The following is a 22,039-nucleotide window of genomic DNA, read 5'->3' as shown; positions in this document are numbered from 1 at the left end:
GAGAATAAAGGCTCCCTGCACAGCTCAGTGACCTCAGCACTGTAGTCCCATTCTATCCTCTACAAGCAATTCACTCAGCAAGCAAGCAATAACACTGCAGAACAAATGCTGTGAACATGCATAATAGAAAGTATGCTCTTAAAGCCGATTCTTTATCTGTCGAAGTCGGAGATGTAATTCACAGCATTTAGGGATCATTCAGCTATCTGAGGAGGACGCTGTATGGGTGTTTTACTGTGACTGTGATTGGACCAGAGAAAGGACAGATTGAGCTGTGGTGTTAGCTGGAGGGGGGCTCCTTAGCTGCCATCCAACTCTCATGCTAAGCCTCGGTCTCCACCAGATGGGCACATAGAGGGTGAGGGATCAAAGATACACACACACACACACACACACACACACACACACACACACACACACACACACACACACAGGTAGGCGAATGGACAGCAAAGAATTTACACCAGAAAGCCGATGGAGGCAGCACAAAAGCCTTGCTGGGCAGAAGAATGCGGTGCACAGAGCAGAGTGACTTTTGCAATGTGTCCTTGAAGTGGGGCATGGGGCTTGTTTGGTCAGCAGATCTCCCTGGCGCCGGTGCCCGCTGCACTGCCTTGCTCTCCACTGGACACGCCATCTCTCTGGCAGCAAGGACACTACAGTGTCACTACAAGCAGCAAGGGAACAGTACTAGTTGGCCCCCATTATGACCAAAATAATATTCTGAAACTAAAGGGGGGGTATTTATTATGTTGTGCAAAATGGTGCTCACACATTTATTTATTTAAAAACAATCCCTGGTTGAGCGCTTCCAAATGCACCTTGTGGCCAATCACAGAGCTCAGTGGTCTCTCTGTAGCAGGATGGATAGTATGGTGCCCTGGCAGGAGGCTGGCACTATCTTTCAACTGATGTCTTAGCAAAGGGCCAAGTCTGAGGTTGGCTTGAAAAATACAAACTTCCCAGTTTTATACAGCCATCTGATTTAAAAGAAAATTAAAAGGAAATCTTAACTGCAGAAGACCTAAAACGACAGAAAAATGCAGAGACTGTATACAGTAGGAGCCAAGAATTGGGTGTTGACCAATACAAAGGCATGATCCCATGATCCGGGGCTTTAGTCTATTTATTAGCCTCATAACAAATTGATAGAGGTTTTGATATACTGTAGTCAGCTGTAATATTTAATTGAAAATGAATAAATGAGGATAGTACTTCTCTCTGGGGATAATTTGTTTTTTTAATACATTAATAAACTGACCAGAGAAATAAAATGTACTACATGTCAATCAAACTTCACTGATAACTGAAAGATACTCATTTGCTGGCTCTGTCAGCTGTTCTTTCTTACACAGTATGCGGGAAATGCTGCTGTTTGTCACAAGCTGGTGACCGTAGTGTGGCAATGTAATCAAATTGTGCAACGATTTGTGCCACCAATTGTAACCAAGCAATAAAGCACTATATGTGAAAAACACTGCTGAAATAGCCCCAGTAAGTCACTTCATGGTTGAATCAGTTGAGAGAAATGTCATATTTTTGGCACGCACGCAGAGAGAGGAAAACGTTTTTGTATCTCAAGTTTCAGAACAAACTTTAAAATCCCTCTGAGCTGAAAGCCTTTACAATACTTCCACAGGGATGTACAACGTAGCTGGGAATTTCATTTCATTCAGCAATCATTACTGAAACAATTAATTAGTGCTCATGCTCATCAGGTAAAAATATAACTAGAGTGGTCTGGGAGTGTGAACAGGTGCATGAGTTTTGGAATAAAACAACATCAATAATATCTGATGTGATAGGATGTCAAATTTCCTACTGACCCGATTGTTGTGTTACTTAATGACGACTCTAAATTACACCTGCCTGGGAGACAGAGGAAAATTTGGCTAGCCGGCTCAACTGCAACCAAGAAAATGATAACTCAGCGCTGGCTCCCCCCTCACTCACTTTGTATAAAACAGTGGTTAGCGTATTTTCTAGACATAGTTATGCTTGAGCTCTCTACAGCAAGGATTAACAAAGCCAGGTCATCAACTATCAGTTTATGGGAAAGCGCAGCAGCACAAACATCAGACTTAATGACCTCAGCCCCACAAGAACTAGAGGAGAGTGATTAGGCAAGGTGTGGTTTCTGTTTGTTTGTTTGTTTGTTTGTTTTGTTTTCCTTGAGACCACAGAGGGTGGGGGTGGGTGAGGGTCGTTATTCTTGTTTAATTTGTGTTTCTTTGTTCTGTGCGCCATTTGACGTTATCTGTCACATATTGTGGAGATTGTTTTGTATGTCTGAAGGTGCTAATAAAAAAAAAAAATAGATCACAAAAAAAATGTAACTAGAGCAAAAATGCAAATGTCGCATAACAATTTTGTGTGCGTCTAAAATAAGATGCATTCTTTTCAAATTCACTGTGCTGGCAGAAATCTTACTCTGTAGACCAGGGGCCACCAACCTTTTTGAAACTGAGAGCTACTTTATGGGTATTGAGTCATACGAAGGGCTACCAGTTTGATACACTCTTCTGAAACGACAAATGTGCTCAGTTTGCCTTTAGTTATATATGATTATTAATGATTAATGATACTCATCTATGTGAAGACACTGATCATGTTAATGATTTCTCACAATAATTATCAACAATGACTTAACAAGATGGGAAACAGATAATATCAATATTCAATTTTCATTTTTAGAACAGGCCTGAGGGCTACTCATGTGGTCCTTGGGGGCTACCTGGTGCCCGCGGGCACCGTGTTGGTGACCCCTGCTGTAGACCCATCCAGGCTTGAATAAACAAAAAGGATAAAAGACATATTTCTACATATAACAATCCCATTCCATTAAATATTCATGGCTCCTATAACGACAGAGACAGGATGTTGAAGAGCACTGTAAAGAAAACAAACAGGCAGGCCCTAGAGAGCGACAAAATGTAGTGGAACCGCCAGGACAATAACTGGTGCTGTGGGTCATTGTTGGGCTAAAATATAACAGCTCTGTGGTTTGGAAGGAGCACCTTCACAGTCCACCCAGAGACACAGGCAAAAAGTAAATGGACCAAACATGCACATACTTCTATGTGCACAGACTCTCATACAGAGGCAGAAGCATATGAGAGCAGCACAAGAATCTGAAGCTCTACTCTGCTCTGAGGCACACCCCTGAAATATTTATGACCCTCCACGTCCAATCCTCCACTGTGGCAGGGGCACGGCATAGCTGCCTCTTTATCTCCGAACTGGACTTTACAGCAGCCACAGCAGCCATCTAGCTCGCTCCAAGGCTCAACATTCTTCTCTTTTGGATCCTATTACAGAGCTAACCAGCAGCCATGTACAAAGTCTCCTCAGTAATCGCCATAAATCCTACATTTTCTCAAAGCTCTTAATGCAGAATGTGATTCTACATTCATCAAATGTTTGGTTTTGCATAACAATATAACAATAGACTGAACTCCCTGGGTGAGCCCAGTGGAAGTTCCTTCTCTGTGAGTTGGTGGTGGGAGTTTGTGACCACAGAGAGGAATGAGTCAGGACAGTTGTTCTCTGCACTGAGTGGTCTTTTCTTAACAAACTCTGTAGTCCAACTCACTGGTGTTTCCTGTTCACTCATACTTTCCAAAAAGAGGTTTTATGAAACTGCTGGCCACCAAAGCTATCCACTTACCCCACCCTTGTATACAGGTCCGTGACCTTGACTCAGGATTTGATTGTATAACAGGCCTAGGGAATCTGGGGGAAATATGCCATTAATGCCCATCCACTTTGGGAATTTGACTATAAAATGAAGTCATGATAGAAATTAAATGGATATAGAATTTTGTTTCACTTATCGTGCTAGGAGTTACAAAAACTAGGTGACAGAGAAGCATGGATAGTAGCTGAGGCTACAAGTCCCGTAGCCCAGAATTCTCGGGCAGCTGCTAACTTGTTATGCAAAAATGATCAGCAGCAAACTGGGCGAAGCTCGCAGCCTCAGGTCACAACTGTGGGTCTACTGTAAACCACCACCAATGACACACTCATAATAGCTTATAAGGAAAAACTATCATGTGTGAAATTGAAAATGTTTCTCACAACAGCAACTTAAAAAACAAAAGTCTCCTCCTTCTGTTTTTGTTTCTATCCTCTCTGCCCTCACACCCTTATTCACATACACTTCAGGAAAATACATTTGCTAATACAAATACTGCCGAATCAGCAGGTAAGAATGAGATTGATAACAATTAACTGCCCAGTCCTACTTTAAAGGGCTATTTGAACTTCAAAAAAAAAAAAGCTACAGTGGTCCATTTACAGCAATAAGATGCACACAACTGATCACTACACCATCAAACTTCCGTCAGTGCCAGAAGTGTGTGTAAGTTTCATCGTCATGACCATCTCATTACTACAGTTACCAGTGTGGCGCTGTGCCTAGTCGCCACTTTATGTACAGGTCTACACTGAGTAAAGTTTCACCCTATCTAAGTGATAAGACAAGGTCGAACTTTAATGATTCATATGAGGAAATTTGGTCATTGCAGGAGCAGATACTAGAATATAGATACGAGTAGGTACAAACAAAAACAGTATTAAACTGACCAGATAATCTAAATTATAATAAAGAATAACATTTTCATTATAAATTTGCAGATGATTTGTAAAAGCGAGTAGCTACATTTACGCTGCTGGATCTTCTTCCAAACACCTCAAACCTGCAACAAACCATTTTTCTCTACCAATACAACAACCATAAACAAATCAGGCACCAATTAAACTACCAAAAACCTGCACTGCCCCTGTGTAAATGTTTGCTGAATGGGAGCAGGCAAAACAAGCGCAATGACCAGCCAGGGGTTTGGCAGGTTCCCCGCAAACACCAGCACTGGACTAAAAATGACTTTGTAATCAGAGGGTTTAGAGAGCAAACAAGGGAGGAGAGAAGAAAACCAGGGAATGATAGAGTGAGTCTATGAATTACTCAGCAGACACGTCTCTCCCTCTTTTTTTCCCTTCAGGAGATAATCATCCATCTTCTTGCCCTCCTTTATGCCTCATTTTTTGATCACTCATCTGCATCCAGGTCAACTGAGAAATAACAAGTCCTCCCCAATAACTATGATGCATAGAATTTAGTAGGAAAGGATTTCAGTATACCAGCCATTTTTGGGAAAAAAGCCACAGTGAATGACTGCATTTACATAGCGCAGGAAAGGCGATGCCTGCCCATCAGGAGCAACTTGGGGGCACTTCAACACGCAGACAGGAGGTGCCAGGGATCGAACCGCCAAACTTGTGACTATTGGACAACCAGTCTACCTCCTGAGCCACAGCTGCCCCAACCTGTCTTACAAAGCAGAATTACCAAGCTAGCTGGATAATAGGGCTGCACGATATTTGAAAAACATGCGGTACGCAATAACGTTGTTGAATATAGCGATGACGATATTACTTGCGATAAATAAACAGATATTCTAGTGTATTCATTTCTGCTGCTTTCAGTATTCTGCTAAAATACAACACATGGTGGGGGTGTGGCCTTGACCAACTGCCACTTTGCTCATTTGAAAGCCATGATGTCTCCTTCTTTCTCATGGGTGGGCCAAATTCTCTGGGCGGGCAAAGCAGAGAAAGGGGAGGTAATCTTGCTCCTTATGACCTCATAAGGAGCAAGATTCCAGATCGGCCCATCTCAGCTTTCATTTTCTCAAAGGCAGAGCAGGATACCCAGGGCTCGGTTTACACCTATCACCATTTCTAGCCACTGGTGGACCATAGGCAGGCTGGAGGGGAACGCATATTAATGTTAAAAAAACCTCATGAAGTGAAATTTTTTTAATGCCATGGGACCTTTAACTAATGCCTAAATGTTTGTTTTTGTACTTGTACTTTTTGATGGTGGCTTATTATTGTATGTCATGGAGGAGTGCTAAAGATTTAAAGCTTTTTTTCAGGGGCTTTAAACCTATACAGATTATTTAGTAATGCTGCTTCACGAGACAGGCGCCAAGTGTTTTCAAATGATTTAACTACATAGACACATTGAACAAATAAGCAACATTGAAGCAAGTTTTAAACAAAAAGAACAAATGCACATTCAAAGTGACATAGAAAGTATAACTTGGCCTACACAGTACATGTTGTGAAAAATGAGGACAGTATGAGTGTACACACAAGTAATCTAAATATTTTAGTAAGGACACATGTTGACTAAGAAATAAATTGAAAATAAATGCATCTCTAGAGGAAACACCATTCATTATAACCACAATAAGAGCACACAGATTGTTTATTTCACACATCAGCAGGCCTAAACTGCTGACGCTGGAATATTATCTAGCCGAGCTGCTGGATTGTCTCAAACTCATGTTATTCCAATGGCTGCTAAACTGTTTAAGAAAACATACATGACACATCTATCCAACTGCATGAATAATAAAGTGTTCCTGCACACACACACACACACACACGCATACCTACTGGCAAATTCAAGCCGAGATGTGTCTCTCAGTGTGACACAGACATGCCTGACTTTAAATTCCTATGAGACAAGCTCATTGAGAAGCATAGAAAATCTGCAGGATTCTCAGGCTCTCATCTCCTTCCAATAAAGCGAGTCGTCTATTCTTTCCTGAGACAGGATGCTACGGGGAGGCAACCAAAGGGCATCATCACAAGGTGAAGAGTTCACAGCAGCGTACAGGAATACGATTTGAGAGTGAAAAAAAAGATTATTTCGCTTTACCCAAAAGAGAATGACATTTTTTTTCCCTTTGATCAGGAAGAAACTAGAGGACATATGGAGGTGGAAGTCATGGAGAGAGGCAGTGAAAGAGAGAGACAACAGAGTATGTCAGTGGAAGAAAAGCCAGAAAGAGAAGCAGAAGGCAACAGAGTCAGGGAGACACTGCTATCAGAGCTCCAACATGGCAGGATGTGACATGTGGAGAGCAGGAAGAGGAAACTGGACAGATATAGATTCATTTGGTAGCCGCTCCTGAAAACACGTCTATCCCATTAGGGGCCTTGTGGCAGTTAATGTGCTTATCAAAGCGTGCACCTTTGGTCTATTCCTAACCTCGTTATGGTGTTACTGCCTACAGCTAACATGGAGGATAAAAAGGTTTAATGCAGAATCAGTGTGTTTTCTATTATTTTAAGTCCTAGGACTACATTTATTGGTTCGGAACAGTGTCAGAAATTAAGAGGGTCATGTAATCATGTAATAATGTACGCAATGTAATCCTACATTAAGCCATAATTTTATTTTTATTTTATTTTCATTCAATTCATTCATTCTATTTCCATCTCTATCAAACTCACACAAACAGCGTGGTTACATATAAATGCACTAATAATAACAATAGTATGCTTTGAATTTACTCATGTTAGCACAAGGTGGTGATTACATTTGAATCTGGGCTCATTTCACATTAAAAACAGCAACTTTACGCACTAATTACTATTTTTTGAAAGTTGCCCCCAAATATATTTTTTATTTCCTACACTGTTGTAGAGTGAACATTTTCTCCACAGTTGGCAAGAAATAGGGTCACACCCTGGGGTCAGATCCCAAATCTAATCAGACTTATGAGAACCGCTTAAATAAAGTCGCAGTTTAACAATGAGTCTCACTTAACTAACAAAAAAACAAAAGAAATACTTTATGGAAAACAAGCACCCTCTTATTTACGGTGTACTGATACTCAGCTTTTCAAGATATCAAGTCAGCAAGAGGCTGAGCCAAAGCCAATGACCGAGGCTAAACTCTAAATATATTAAGCTACACAAATGTTACATCCAGTATTAGTGACAGTGACATTTGTCCTTTAAAACAATTATCAAGTAAAGTGATTAGGTAGCATAAATCATATCAGTAAACATTTCTTTAGTAGGACTTTTTACAGGCACGTGCACGTGTCTTTGTGTTTCTGTCAGTGGTAACTATGATAGTTAAGGGACTTATTTTATATGCAATGGACCTATCTTTTCTTACATAAATAAGTGTAGCAAGTATAACCAGAAGTTGTATATTATGTTCAGCATAGAGGTATATGCTTTAGGTAGGCTATATGATCCTGACAAAAACTAAATATATATCAAATCAGATAAATGTAAATGTAAAATTAAAACAAACAACAAATAATTCGATGTTTGGTTAATTCAATATTAATATGTATGTTATACTTTATGGACAGGCAGATGGGGTTAAGATGGAAGATCTCCCTCTTTGATCTTTTTGTACTCTTTTTGCAGGAGTACATGGACGTGGACACGTACACCTACACACAGTGTACAGATTAGCAATATTAGCAAAAGTCTTTGAAAAAAATGTAATAAGGATCACATCCAATATTCATTTAACATTAAAACTTGAAGCTTATGTTTCCTTTATGTAGGGATATTAGTCGCTGTTTCAACTTGTCTCATTACCCTCTAATTTCACGATTCAGAGACAGTAACCTTTATTCAGCTGGTATCTGGTCAGGCAAGATGAGAATGGTCGTTTGTATGAATATGTGCATTGGTATTAGTTCTTGACTTTACTTTTTCATAAACTTCAAAAAGGACAGGATTATGCTCCTTATGTGAAAAACAGAGCCACATAACAGCATGGGTGTGTCAGCTCAGCTGTTAACGTTGAGGCAGATAGCCATCTAATCTAATATGGTATTAGGAGTCTGATATCTAAAACTTCAGGACAATAGGAACAGCTGGTCTTCATTAGAGGTGAAACAAAACAGAGCAACCTATTAACCAGTGTAGTTTAATTTAGCAAACTCCTTGTGCTGCAGTAGTTAACACAGTCATGGGGAGAAAACTACAGCAGAAGTTCAGTTTTAGACTGATAGTGGCAGAGGGGCTGGCATGTTTTCAAACATGAGCCACAGAGCCAAGATAAAGGGCGGTGGTTCTGACATCTATTCTGCGCATTAACAGTGTTTAAAGCACCCCTCCAGGGAAAACAGCATGCTTTGGCCACACGTCGCGCTAGTTTGTGTACATGTTGTTAACTTACCTTCAGAGAGCTCCAGCTCCAGCTCCGCCAGCTTCTCCCGGACCTCCGCCGGCAGGGTCATAGCGACAGCCGGCGTGGGCTCCAACATCATCGTTAGCAACCCGGTTGAGGTTCTCTCAGCCATGGTAAGAAGCACGAATACGTCCACCGAGTCGCCGGTGAGGAGGACAATGCGACCATAAATTTAAAAAAGAAAAGAAAAACAACAGCCACTCCTCACTTGGTTTCGTCTAAGGAGGGCAAATAGGGTGTTGGTGCTCGTCTCGCTGCAACGTCGTACAGATGTGTGAGAAATCTCTCCAACCGTCATGACACGGCTAGCTGTGAGGCTAGCAGACATATCTGGCTGTGTGTTTCCATGTAGTGTGGTAGGACAGGGCCCTGCCAGTGTCTCCCTGCCTGCTGTCTGTCCCTCCGCATTGACGGTGTCCTGGCTGTCGGCGGCTGCTTCACTTCAACTGTAAAGGGAACTCATTCAACTCCTCACTCGCTTCCCACGGCGCAGTAGCCATTGCATCATAGCAACAGCAGCCCGGGCCCCACTCGTGTGTGTGTGTGTGTGTGTGTGTGTGTGTGTGTGTGTGTGTGTGTGTGTGTGTGTGTGTGTGTGTGTGTGTGTGTGTGTGTGTGTGTGTGTGTGTCCTGATGTTCCTCATATAACTTGCCTGCCTCCTAGTGTCACAATCACAGTGCTGCGTGCCAGGGAAGTATTGTACTGTTCAAAATTGCTGGTAATACAGAAAAACAATAAGTAGCCTATCATTAGGGGAGAGCGGGGTATGTTGTCACACTTTTCACACAGTCTAACATTTACTGAGCATCATACATCACAATGGTATAAATGTCATACCAAATGAGATAAGGAAGTCTTGGGAACATATGATGTATTCATAACATTTTCATTTCTTATCTGATTACAGCGTTGTAGCTACACTGTTGAATAGAAAATGTGCACTTGTGGCAGGTAAGTTGTCACACTAGATTATCTAAAAATAAAAACATAACTAATTTGTGAATATTGTGAAATATAAACAAACATGCCTAAAAAAAACACAAAAAAAACAATACACATTTCAATTAAAACACATTAAGTGGCAAGATTTTCACTTTACTTTGAACTTTAAACTCTAACGTTCTCTGGCTTGCACATAGATTCATGATAACTGCATGGAATGCTGCAGATAACTTGCTTAACTTAACATAACTTAACCTCTGAACTAAACATATGCCCTGTATTTGACGAATCAGACTCATCTTCAGAGTCACAATTTTGGCACACATTAATTACCTGGCCTAAGGTGCAAGCATTATGGGCCCATTTGTTGCATTTTACACATTTTACCCAAGTCTCTTTTGGACGACTGTTTGAAAATGGCTCCACACAGACAAGGCAGAAGCATTCTTCATCATCTGATAATTTTTTCTTCTTTTAGCTGCTTTATTCTTCGTAGGTCCAAATTTTGCTTCCCATACTTTTGAAACAGCTTTTTGCAAGATTGAGCCTTATTCTTTTCTATTTCTAGTTGCTGCTTCACTGGCGTGTCAGTAAGAATTGCTGATTTGCGTCGTTTTTAACCTTTGCTGGCTGGTCACATGTGACAAATTGCCCCAAACCGACATGTGTGCTAATGTTGGCTTAATCTCAAGGTTAGCTCAACATAGCACTTCAGCTAAAGTATCGAAAGACACCTTATTGTCCCCTGTATTTTGTGCAAAGTAATTATTTTTAACATTCATACCTAACAAAGTTGTATTACATAAAATTTAAAGTGCAACTTTTTTACTTTTTTAGCAGAAAAATAAGAAAATTGTACTAACCTCAGATAAGAGCGAGCTTGACCACATGTGAGCAGGAAGTTGACTATAGAAGAACAAGTCACACAAAGTGGCTATTTGATTTTTGAGATAGAGATTCTAGTGGTGGAGTTATGAGCAGTGTGACAACTTACCCATGTGACAACTTACCCCGCTCTCCCTTACTTAATCATATTATAGCCTATATTAGTCTGTACGATGTACATACCTTGCTGACTTTGCTGCTAGGCATCACAGCAGTGTCACCACTCACCACCACTTTTGCATTTTAATGTTGTCTTTAATTGCTCTTGTATAGTTCTTACTTCTGTTCTTATTTTAATTTAAATGCATCTTATTTATTTTTTACTTTCTCTTAATTGTGTTCTCAAAGTGCACCAGATTGATGCATTTAACTTTAAAATGTACATTTTCTTCAGGCGGTGCATGCCCCCGGACCCCCCCAGAGAGTTGGGGGGTCCACAGTATGTTGACACTCTCACCTCAAAGTAATATAAACTTATCAAGACACATACAGAAGAAAGTGAAGATGGGGTGAGGAGGGTTGCAAAAAGCAAAGCCCAGATGGGAGCTCATGGGAATCTGCATGGGCCTGACTCCTGAACTCAATTGATGCTGGCCTTAGACATCATGTCACATCAACATATTGGTCATTACATTTCAATCAATGTTCTTTAACTTTATTTCAATGTAGCAAACAGAAATATTGGTGTAACAGAAATATTTCAAAGGAAAAAAGGCAAAATATACTGTATATAGATCCCTGGGGGGATAATTATTATAAAAACAAATTGAAGGGAATAAATGTATACATGCAATTAATGGATTTCACACTATTTTAGGTACAAATTGTTTGACTATATTGTTTAGTTTATTTTCTATTGAAAAAAAGCTTATATTTGTTAAAATGACACAAATATGAAATTATGTTAGTAGCTACAAAGTTAAATAGTTAGATTTGTTTAACTATTAGAATCTAATAGATATGTTATTATTAATAATAAAATGAACTATTTACACAGCACATATCTAAAACATGGTTAGAGAATGATAGATAGATAGATAAAGAGATAGATGATAGATAAATGTTAGATAGATAGATAGATATAGTGTTTACTTCATTCCACTTGTTATTTTCTTCATTTAACTAATTATATTCACATTTCTACACAAGCACTATACCTGCTTCACCTGCACTGTACGAGGCAAGAAAAATGCATTAATGCTTCAAAATAAGTTATTTCAAAGTAGCGAACATAAATATTGGTATACCAGAAATATTTTAAAGGAAAAAACAAACAAAATATATATAGATCCCTGGGGGGATAATTATTATTATAAAAACAAATTGAAGGGAATAAATGCATACATGCATTAAATGGATTTCACACTATTTTAGGTACAAATTGTTTGACTATATTGTTTAGTTTTTCTATTGAAAAATAGCTTATATTTCTTAAAATGACACTTAAATACGAAATTATGTTAAATATTGTTTAAATATTAGAACCTAATAGATATTAATAATAAAATGAACTTTATTTAAATGGCACATATCTAAAACGTGGTTAGAGAATGATAGATAGATAGATAGATAGATAGTGTTTACTTCATTCCAATACTATTTATGTTCACATTTCTACACAGGCACTATACCTGCTTCAGCTGCACTGTAGGAGGCAAGAAAAATGCATTCAAATTAATGCTTCAGAAAACAAAATAAGTTATATATGATTGCAGTTCATGTACAGTTTTATATTATTCTACATTTGTCTTGCATTTATTGACATTTGCTTCTATTGTGAGGCTCTGATTGGGTGTGTTGTTTGTAACTCCCTGTTATTGTTGTAGTTGCTCTTGTCAGTGGGGTTTCAGTTGGGAAGTTGAGGAGTTATTGTATCAATATTGTTTTGTCATGCGTGTACATTTGTATGTCTGTTATGAAACTATCCAACTATATGTCCAATATAAATTTCAAATATTAAATAAAAACACATAAACAATCACAAAACAAAACAATCTGTTAAATAAGTTTTGCTTCATCTGTAAAAAAAATAAAAATAAATAAATAAAATGAACAACCAGTAGGTGTCACTGCATAGCAGTAGAAAAGTTTTGTCTGCAGGCAAGGAATATGCTATTTTAATATGTGGCTGACAGGATTGAGGGTTTAGTGGAAGTGATGGTGATGGTCTATTGTAAGTAAAGATTTTTCCTTAAAGTATGTTTCAGATCGAGGTTGTAGTGTGCTCCAGGATTCCTCTTGTTATGTTCAAAGATGGCCCCATTCACTTCGGTATGAGCATCAACAAGATGTGTTTTCCTGTCAGAAGACAAACAACAGTTTAGTCTATTAACTTATATGAAAACTGTCTGGTGCTAAACAGAAGCTGGATTTGCTGTTGAGTGTTTGACTGTACCTCGTTTGACCTTTGTGTAATGCATCTGTCAGAGCCTTCAGGTAAATGGAGCGATGGTGTCCTTGCTCCAGTTGCCGTCCATCCGTCCAGCAGTGACTCCAGAACACATCTGCATCTGTAGGAATGATATCACATCTGGACCGCGCATCACACCCATCTGTCTCCAGATCCTCATCCCCAGGGACATTGTACCTCTGGATGAAGAAGAGTTTGGGCTTGCCAGCCAGCATGGGACATGCATCAGCAGTGAAAAGACGTCGGACAAAGTCCAAACGTAGACTTGCAGCGTACGAGTCGGTACCCAGGAGATTGTTTTCCGTACCGCGGCTAATGATGCAACAGACAAAGCCATCACCTTCAAGGTTCTCTCTTTGTCTCAATATTCCTTTGAGAGCTAAAATAGTCTCATCCGCACTCAGCCACTTGCGGAGGACCACGTTGAAGTGAAGATTCTTAAATGTATGTTCCAACATGTCTGAGTGAGTAAGGAAAGGGAAAACCAAAATTGAACTATTACCCTGATAATAAGTCACTGAAAAGATCAATGAAAAAATGCTATCAGACTAGGGCTGCTACTAATGCAACCCAAAGATATTCAGTTTACTATGACATGAGACGACAACAAAAAAGACATTTCCCCTCAAACTTCTCACATTTTTATGAAGCCAACAAATGTAAAAGTAAACATTATTTCACAAAAAAGCAAAGATAAGAGTAAGGTCCACAAAGTAAAAAGAAATTTGTGTAGCAGAACACATTTTTCTTGTTTCCTCTCCCAACCCACTACACAACCCCCCAGCTTTATCTTGTGACACTTTACAGGTGGTCAACCCCTGGGTTGGAAACTACATAACTGTCTAAAAAGTAGTTCAAACTATCTGCCTACACATTGATGCATAATATCTATCTTTCTACAGAATGAGTACACATTTACTTTGATACTTTAAGTGCCTTTTGATGATACTTTTGTATTTTTACTTATGTAGGAATTTAAATGCAGGACTTTCACTTGTTATGGAGTATTGTGACATTGGTGTTGGTACTTGTACAAAGGTCCCATGGCATGAAAATTTCACTTTATGAGGTTTTTTAACATTACTATGCGTTCCCCCAGCCTGCCTATGGTCCCCCAGTGGCTAGAAATGGCGATAGGTGTAAACCGAGTCCTGGGTATCCTGCTCTGCCTTTGAGAAAATGAAAGCTCAGATTAGCCGATCTGGAATCTTACTCCTTATGAGGTCATAAGGAGCAAGGTTACCTCCCCTTTCTCTGCTTTGCCCACCCAGAGAATTTGGCCCACCCATGAGAAAGAGACATCATGGCTTTCAAACGAGCAAAGTGGCAGTTGGTCAAGGCCACACCTCCACCCTCCACCTCAATAGCTACAGACACAGAAATGGCACATACTAAGGAAAGCTCATTGTGGGACTGGCTCTAGCGGCTGTAATTCTGCACCAAGGCTGAATTTCGGGAAAGGGACCGCTAAGGTCTATATAAAAGCATCCAAAGAGCACCGTGTCATGGGACCTTTAAGTAATGGATCTGAATACATATTCTAGCACTGGACTGTAGGTACAAAGTGATTTGTGTCTCACCTCCGTCATTACCCACGCAGTCTATGATAACACAAACTCCTCTAGGATTTGTGTTAAATTTGTAACAATCTAGTTGACTCTGTAATGCAAAGGAGCAAGCAAACACATTTCATAAATGCACTTTACTAATGAAACACTCAAACATATAGGGGGGAAAAACTGCAGCAATAGTGAGTGAAAACCTTACCTGACAGTTCTGCTCTCTGTCTACAGGCAGCGGTATGTTTTCTGTGGCTGATGACAAAGATTAATATAGTGTTATGAATATGTAAAGTGAAATACAATGAGCAATCTGTTGCTTTCCAACTGCGTAGCTATAAAGCCTCATGTGAAATAATTTATGCTTAAGCTTGTTCCATTGGTTTGAAAGGGGTATTTTCTTTTACTTGTTTCTGGCAAATACATTTTTAAGTAGCTATAATTTTTTATATGCAGCCTGTCTTACCAATGTGGAGGGGCTGTGCCAGTCTTGTTTGCTGTAGAGAACTACTTGGAGTGGGGACTGGACACTGAAAAGAAGATGTTTTTTCAAAAGTATTAGTTTTATAACTGAGAGGGAAAACTTTAAATTGTGAATACCTTTGTACACTACTTACATGAGCTGTGTACCTTTGCTGTTGAGATAAATGTCCTTCAGATGTCACAGCTGTAACAGGTGTATATGGACAGAAATACAATTGAATACAAGTACATTAATACAGTATCATTTAAAGTACTAGATTATTCTTTCATATAAAAGATAACATGTGTTTTGATAAATACAGTTTAGTACTTAAAAGTATTGAAAATGCAATCTGCCCTAAATAAAGATATCTGTGAGTCCAACAGTACATGTGAACTGGATGTTATGCTGGTAAAAATGGACAAGATAGGCTTTGTTAGTTATGGGAGTTAAATGAATCAGAGAATGAAATGCATTTAGTTATATACTATACATTATAATATGGGGGTGGGGGGGGATACTATATATTCTATTTTGCATTTGCATTGTCAGAGTACATTCTGGTCAATGCATGTTCACTGAGAAACAATGTGTTGCATACAGTAGTTAGCTTTTTATATTGGGTTTGTGTTCTGTTTCTTTGTAAAATGTGTTTTCACTTTTTTTTCTGTGGTTTAGGGACTATATTTTTCTTTGACACTTTTCAGAAGTCTTTTTTGTTCTTCTATTTAAATATGGACCATTTCTGCTCACCGCCTTCCAACTTCACTTGAGAATCTCCTTTTCAGATTTTGTCAAGTAGGATTTTCTTGTTCGCGATACTTAAACTCTGTACGATGTTTGAGCCATTCGTAAAATTAAAAGACAGCCTCACCTGACATCTTGTATGCAGTCACTTTTTTGGCAAGGTCGACCCTGCCAATGTTTCTCAAACATTTCTCTATACAGTCAACTCTTTCAGGTGAAACTATATCCAGCTTCTCAAGTTCAATGATCACATCCAAGAAACTCTGTCACAGAAGAGAGAGGGGGAGTTGGTTTCTCTCAGAATTGAGAGTCTTTTACATTTTTGTGTCAAGTGACATCACACCAAAGTTCCCCTCCAACACACACAAGAATGGAGAACTCAGTAAGTGAAAACAAAACTTCATTCATTTCTTTTTTTACCTTTGCTTTTTCCATCTGCTCACGGGACAACGTGCTGCTGAACAAGAATTTCACATTGTTCAGATCCTCATTGGCCATATCATCATTTATATTAGTCATCAATACTCTGCAGTAAGGGAAACAATGATTACTTTAGGAACCACATGTTGTGTTAACTTGGATTGTTAATATATTCATGAATTAAAAAGAAAAGAAAATACATCTTACCTGAATCTTGGCAGAACCTGGTTGTGTTTCAGAGTCTTCTCCACCTCATCTCTGCTCGTTTGGTACACCTTCCTCAGGATATCAAAACGTCTTAACTGCAACATCAGCTCTGTCAGAAACAGGTTACCTCTCTCGTGACACAACACTTTAGATTTCAGCATCTCCTTCGTACAAGCCTCGCTGTTGTCCGTGTCCAAGATTTCACACAGGTAGAAGAGCCTCCTGCGTTCACAGCTGCTGAGAGCCTCCGCTGTTTGATTAATGGCCTGAAGCTGGTCCGAAAGAGCCATGGTCTTTGGTAGAAGAGTCACGTATGATAATCCAGCAATGAAGACCGATCTACCGTTAATGATCAACAAATAGCAATTTGACCGGTATGCCTATAAACTGAATCAGATAAAATACAGTTAGTTCCCAATAAACTATCATGAAAATATAACAAACTGAAAGGATTATTGAAACAACCTACCTTTCACCGTTGAAATCTGACAACAGAGGAACAGGCTATAAGAGGAACAAAGTAGGTTAAACCATACGGAAGGGTGATGACGCACGACTAAAAACTTGGGGAAACACCCTAGTATTTACAGTCTACACGGGGAATACCTATGGAAATCCCTTAAATCGTACACGCCGAGTTAGTTGAAAATCTTCTATATGCCTAGATCTGTACTTTGATTACGCAAATGCGATTATACGGTGCATAATTCTTCTAGTTTCTACAAAACTGCACAACAGGCTGATAACTAAGTGAAAGTGAAAGCAAAAAAGGCGGCTGCGCTTCGACAACAAAAAACTTAAAGGCACATCCGTGGCAGCAGACAAAAATCCATTTGGCAATGTATCAACACTTAAAACTACAGACTTGATGGATTCAAACCCTCTATTAATGACTAATTAACATTTATAGCCTAACTGATGTGATGACTTATTGGAGAGCGAGAAACCCATCAGCATTTATAAATGGACTTTTCACAACCTGGCAACCCAATATTTGTTCTTATTTAGGCCTACTGATATTTAAAGTATTAGTAAACCATTGATAAAGCAATTAGTTACAATGTATAAGCCTGTATTACATAAGGTGCCATAATAGAAAGCGGCAACAAAATATATATCATACAATACAACACAAACATTATAAACAATAACATTAATAATATTTAAAAACACTGGGGAATTTTTTTAATGGATGACGATGACTTCATCTGTCTTGGATGTGTCTTGGAAGTTGTTAAAAGGTGGTAAAAGGATGTAGGCTTAATGAAAGTTGCATTCATTGAATGTAGAGTGAAGTTTACAATGTTACATTTTTTGCATTAGTTCCAGATGCATTTTAAAAAAGTCCTTCCAAGTATTAATTAATTGAAGGTCTCCATTGTTGTATTTTGCGCTTCATAATGCGCCACACATTTTCAATGCATGTATTCTGGTTTTATTTACGTACGTTTTACACAACGTCCCAACTTCATTGGAATTGTATTTCTCATGTTCATTTTAACCATAAAATAGTGTCTCACTTTCCCTAACAAAGTGTCCCACTCAACCTTATTGCTTCCAGTTTGCTGAAGAGGGTGTCAGATGGTGTTTAAAGATTAAAAGTTTGTTAATAAATACATAAATTGGGAAAATTTCACCATAGTGGCCTTCATTACAATCTATTTAAACAAAACACATACAATTTTAATACATTTTAACTTATTTAGGTTGTTTAAAATTCAATTTACCAAAAAGTGTCCCACTTTACCTGACTTCACCCTATGCAGTGAAATCGGTTTGCTCTGGTTTTTTGTTTAACTTACTGTAAATGAATGCACAAGTGCGCCCAAACCATGATTCTGAGTATTCCGACAGCCTTAAATGCATCACTTATGCTCCCCCTGCAGGTCGAGCTTTCTGCTTACCAAAGCGCACTGAGTTCCGCTCAGTCTCGCCAATCGTGTTGCGCTGTGGTTCAGCACCATTGCAGTGTGGAGAGATCATACGGAGGTGTAGCTCGCGGAGAGAGGGATCATTTGAAGGAAAGATACTCGACCTGGGTGACCGCTCTGGGCAAACACGACCCCTAGCTACTTCACTGATACAGTCACCGCGTGACATTGCCATTAGCAGCTTCAGTGCGGGTGAGTATTTCATTACCTGGTAGCTGATTTTCCAGGTAACGTTAGTAACGTTAGTCGTAGTCAAGGGCTGCTGGTGACTTGGAACATCATCAGCACTGTTGGTGTGGATGGAAAACCGCGGCGAGGAGGCTTTAACGTTAGCGGGCTGGCCACTGCCGACACAAGTGTTAACTGTCTTTAGCTAGGGACGGGACCACGGAGCAGATGCTTTTCGGCGTTGGAGCCAGCAGCCAACCGTTTCGGCCTCGTCACGACGAGGATGTCTACCAGATGCTGACTAGAACAGACACGCTAACGGCATGCCAGCCGAGCTAAGGTAGCTAACGTTGACGTACAGGTCAGGCTGTCGTGGCAGGGTTGTAACCAACGTTAGCTAGTTAGCAGTTTACTTTCTGGCTGCGTAGAACCAACTAACGTTAACGTTAGCTAGATAACGCCAGCTAACGTTAACGTTACAGTGTTATTAAGGTAAAACAGCACGTCAGACACGACACATTCCGTGCTAAAATACATACACTATTGTCTATTTCCAATGTGGCTCTTAAAGTTGAACTCTACAAAAACGCTGCAGCTTGTTTGTTCAAACATGTTTTATTTTGAAATTGTACGCGGAAGTCTCAATTTTGCATCCTTGTAGGTTGTATGTATAACTCTGTAGTGCTAAAAGCAGCACTAACGTTCATATAGTAACGTTACATATCATACGAAGCAGCATAACGTGAAAGGGCTGGGTCTGATTCTGTATGAAAGGAGTTGCTGTAGAGTAAATCACTGTCATGTACAGAGCTAAAAGTCTCTGAATAACCTTTCCTATATTGTTTGCTAACCCGAGTGGCCTGTTAATTCTCGCTGTTCGGTAGTCATCATACCATCATGTATGTGAGTTTGCAGCAGCAGTACCGTGTGATTTAAATGACCACCACATACCCATGTGAACATAAGTATGTACATCTCCCAGGGGCCAAGTTCTGTTAGGTATAAACAAATAACTGAGAGGTGTTAATTGATTCATTAAATAAAGAGGAGAGTGCACAGTGCATCACCAGATAAGGAGCATCAGACCAAGAGCCAGAAAATGTCATCCGGGTAGCTGTTTTCAACCAAGGTGTCTATACCTACCTATACCATTTGGCTTAAGACAGGGTCTCTCTCTTCCCCCAGTGCTGTTTGATAAACTGTGCTTGGACAGAACAGTGTTTTACATCAGACCAGTAGTTCAGTGCTCAAAGTTATAAGCAACAGCCACATCCCTAATTAATTCCAAGCCAGTTTACTTCTGCCAATTTGCTTTGTTGTTGATCTTTTGCTGTTAACACACTGCTGTTTTTAACGCTGTCATCAGTATATGAAATAAATGCTGCTTAGAGTGATATTGGTCATGATAAGTAAACTACCCCTCAGATAATGGCATCATCATGGGCAAAGATGTAGAGCTGAAGATCCAGATAATTCCATGCCATCTGCTGCCCACCCTCAATCATCATCATCCTCCTCTCTTCTCCTCCTTCCTCGCTCTATCTCTGCCGCCATGTGTTTTGGGACTAGGCTATCATCAGAGCTGTGGCCTATTTTAGACAGAAACTCCATTTACCCACTTAATCTGTGTCTATGTCTCCAGGAGTTGAGTTTATTCTATTGCTCAGTGTAACAAATGGTAAATTATTTAGCCCAAGTTCTTTGATGGGCAGAAGGAAGGATTGTATCAGAATGTATCAGATCATATTGTGGAGTTGGTGAAATCCCTTATCGAGCAGTATACTGTAGTTCCCGGATTCATGTGTTGTATACAACTCTTAAGCTTGCCTAATGGTTTCATCGGGATTCACTAGAAGCTGAGGTAAACTTTTATAAACTTTGAGTTGACTAATAATGCACAATATTGTCGTTTGTTGCCCACGTCTGCAGCAGATGTGAGCTTATTGAGACAGCTCTAAACCCCCAAAAAATCTAACTGTAAATGAGCCCCAGAGTGTGTTGCTTCCCTCCCTCCCACCTATAGTGATGCACACGCCTAGGGGATCAAAGCTGTAATTAGCCTGCCATGGATTAGCAGTAGGGACTATTTTCCACTGTACTCGCTCCCACAGAGCCAGAGGATCACACAGGCACCCAGCACCCTGTCCTTCCTATTCTTCCAGTAGAGAAAATCTGAATTGGCATGTTTGTTGTTGTCCCCTCAAGGCCAAGCAAAAGAGACTCATCAAAATCTGGAGAGTTTGGACATCAGGCATTTCTTAAATTGATAATTCCAGTATTTTCCTTTTGTGTGTTGTCATTCAGCATCTAAAATTGGTACTTGATGTACTTATAAGTCGCCAGTGGAGTCATTCTAGTCGTGTTGCGTGCAGACAAGTCTTGACAATCTGCTGCATATGTGGCTGGCATGCAGAGAGACCTGTGGTGCTGCTGACTCACTGCACTGCCAGGTATGAGGTATGTCTGTGTGTTGGCTGTCTCCATGATGTACAGTATGTCTCTCCCCAGCACCCCCCCCCCCCCCCCCCCACCCCCCCCCCCCCTCCTGCTCAGAGACTTGTCTCTCTGTCAGCCAAACATGAGTTCATACTGTTCCTCTAGAGGCTCCAAAGAGGTGGAGCAGCATAATATGTGTACTCTCTTGTTTGTAAATGAATCAATGCTTTCAAAACAGATTGCAACAAGGTTTGGGAATCTCAGGGTATTGTCCAAGCTAATAGTATTACCATACAGGCAATGGGTGAATACCTGCCTTTAGTAGGGGTGCACAATTTAGAAAATGTCACGATTCGATATTGATTTTTAGGCTCAAGATTTTATTCAAAACCGAAATGTTTTTTTTTTTTTTTGAATAATATGAATCGATTTTGAATCAGTAGAGTTTGTATCGCGATACGAATGTGAATAAATAAAATTTTTTTGCACACCCCTAGCGTTGAGGGCTGCAATATTTTCTTTCAAAGGTAATGTATTCAAATGCTTGTTTTGTCCGAACAAATATCCAAAATCCAAATATAATCAGTTGACATATATGACAAAGAAAAGCATCAAATTGAATCCTCACATTTGAGAAGCCGGAACCACCAAATGTTTGGTGTTTTGGAAAAATGAATCAAACAATTAATCTGTTGTGAAATAGATGCCAGTTAATTTTCTCTTAATCAACTAATTAATCAGTTGACAAATCGCTGTAGTTGTGTTGCAACATAGGCAGGGATGGGGCAGAGCGAACGTGGAGTGGTAGACTGTTCCAGAGTGTGGGAGCATTGGCAGAGAAAGCCCTGTCCCCAAAA

The 22,039-nt window shown here is 39.7% G+C and overlaps 3 protein-coding genes across 11 annotated transcripts in view; 1 reads left to right on the top strand and 2 right to left on the bottom strand.

Annotated features, from left to right (window-relative positions):
- LOC114563767 (disco-interacting protein 2 homolog A) overlaps positions 1-9,538 on the bottom strand; it is an 80,610-nt gene extending 71,072 nt beyond the window's left edge. For all 6 annotated transcript variants that reach the window (XM_028590623.1, XM_028590625.1, XM_028590624.1 and 3 more), the window contains exon 1: positions 9,002-9,538. In XM_028590623.1, the coding sequence (XP_028446424.1) occupies positions 9,002-9,125 (124 nt within the window). In that variant the 5' untranslated portion in view covers positions 9,126-9,538. The remainder of the gene's footprint in view (positions 1-9,001) is intronic.
- Positions 9,539-12,985: 3,447 nt separating this feature from the next.
- Positions 12,986-17,415, bottom strand: LOC114564036 (CASP8 and FADD-like apoptosis regulator). 2 transcript variants are annotated; one of them, XM_028591172.1, is made up of 10 exons: positions 17,117-17,415; positions 16,648-17,034; positions 16,441-16,546; positions 16,148-16,283; positions 15,428-15,477; positions 15,277-15,340; positions 15,019-15,065; positions 14,832-14,910; positions 13,237-13,711; positions 12,986-13,139 (listed from the first exon to the last, which is right to left on the bottom strand). In XM_028591172.1, the coding sequence occupies exons 2-10, from the start codon at positions 16,935-16,937 to the stop codon at positions 13,010-13,012; spliced, it is 1,377 nt and encodes a 458-aa protein (XP_028446973.1). In that variant the 5' UTR covers positions 16,938-17,034; positions 17,117-17,415; the 3' UTR covers positions 12,986-13,009. The 2 variants fall into 2 exon arrangements, with proteins under 2 accessions (XP_028446973.1, XP_028446974.1); XM_028591173.1 differs by having other exon boundaries at positions 16,441-16,474.
- Positions 17,416-18,539: 1,124 nt separating this feature from the next.
- Positions 18,540-22,039, top strand: part of LOC114564598 (protein FAM126B) — a 45,154-nt gene continuing 41,654 nt past the window's right edge. For all 3 annotated transcript variants that reach the window (XM_028592027.1, XM_028592028.1, XM_028592026.1), the window contains exon 1: positions 18,540-18,770. The gene's annotated coding sequence lies outside the window, so the exon portion shown is untranslated. The remainder of the gene's footprint in view (positions 18,771-22,039) is intronic.

This window comes from Perca flavescens, chromosome 11, assembly GCF_004354835.1.
Source record: "Perca flavescens isolate YP-PL-M2 chromosome 11, PFLA_1.0, whole genome shotgun sequence".
Classification (NCBI taxonomy): Eukaryota; Metazoa; Chordata; class Actinopteri; order Perciformes; family Percidae; genus Perca; species Perca flavescens.
This window is presented reverse-complemented; position numbering and strand designations above follow the sequence as displayed.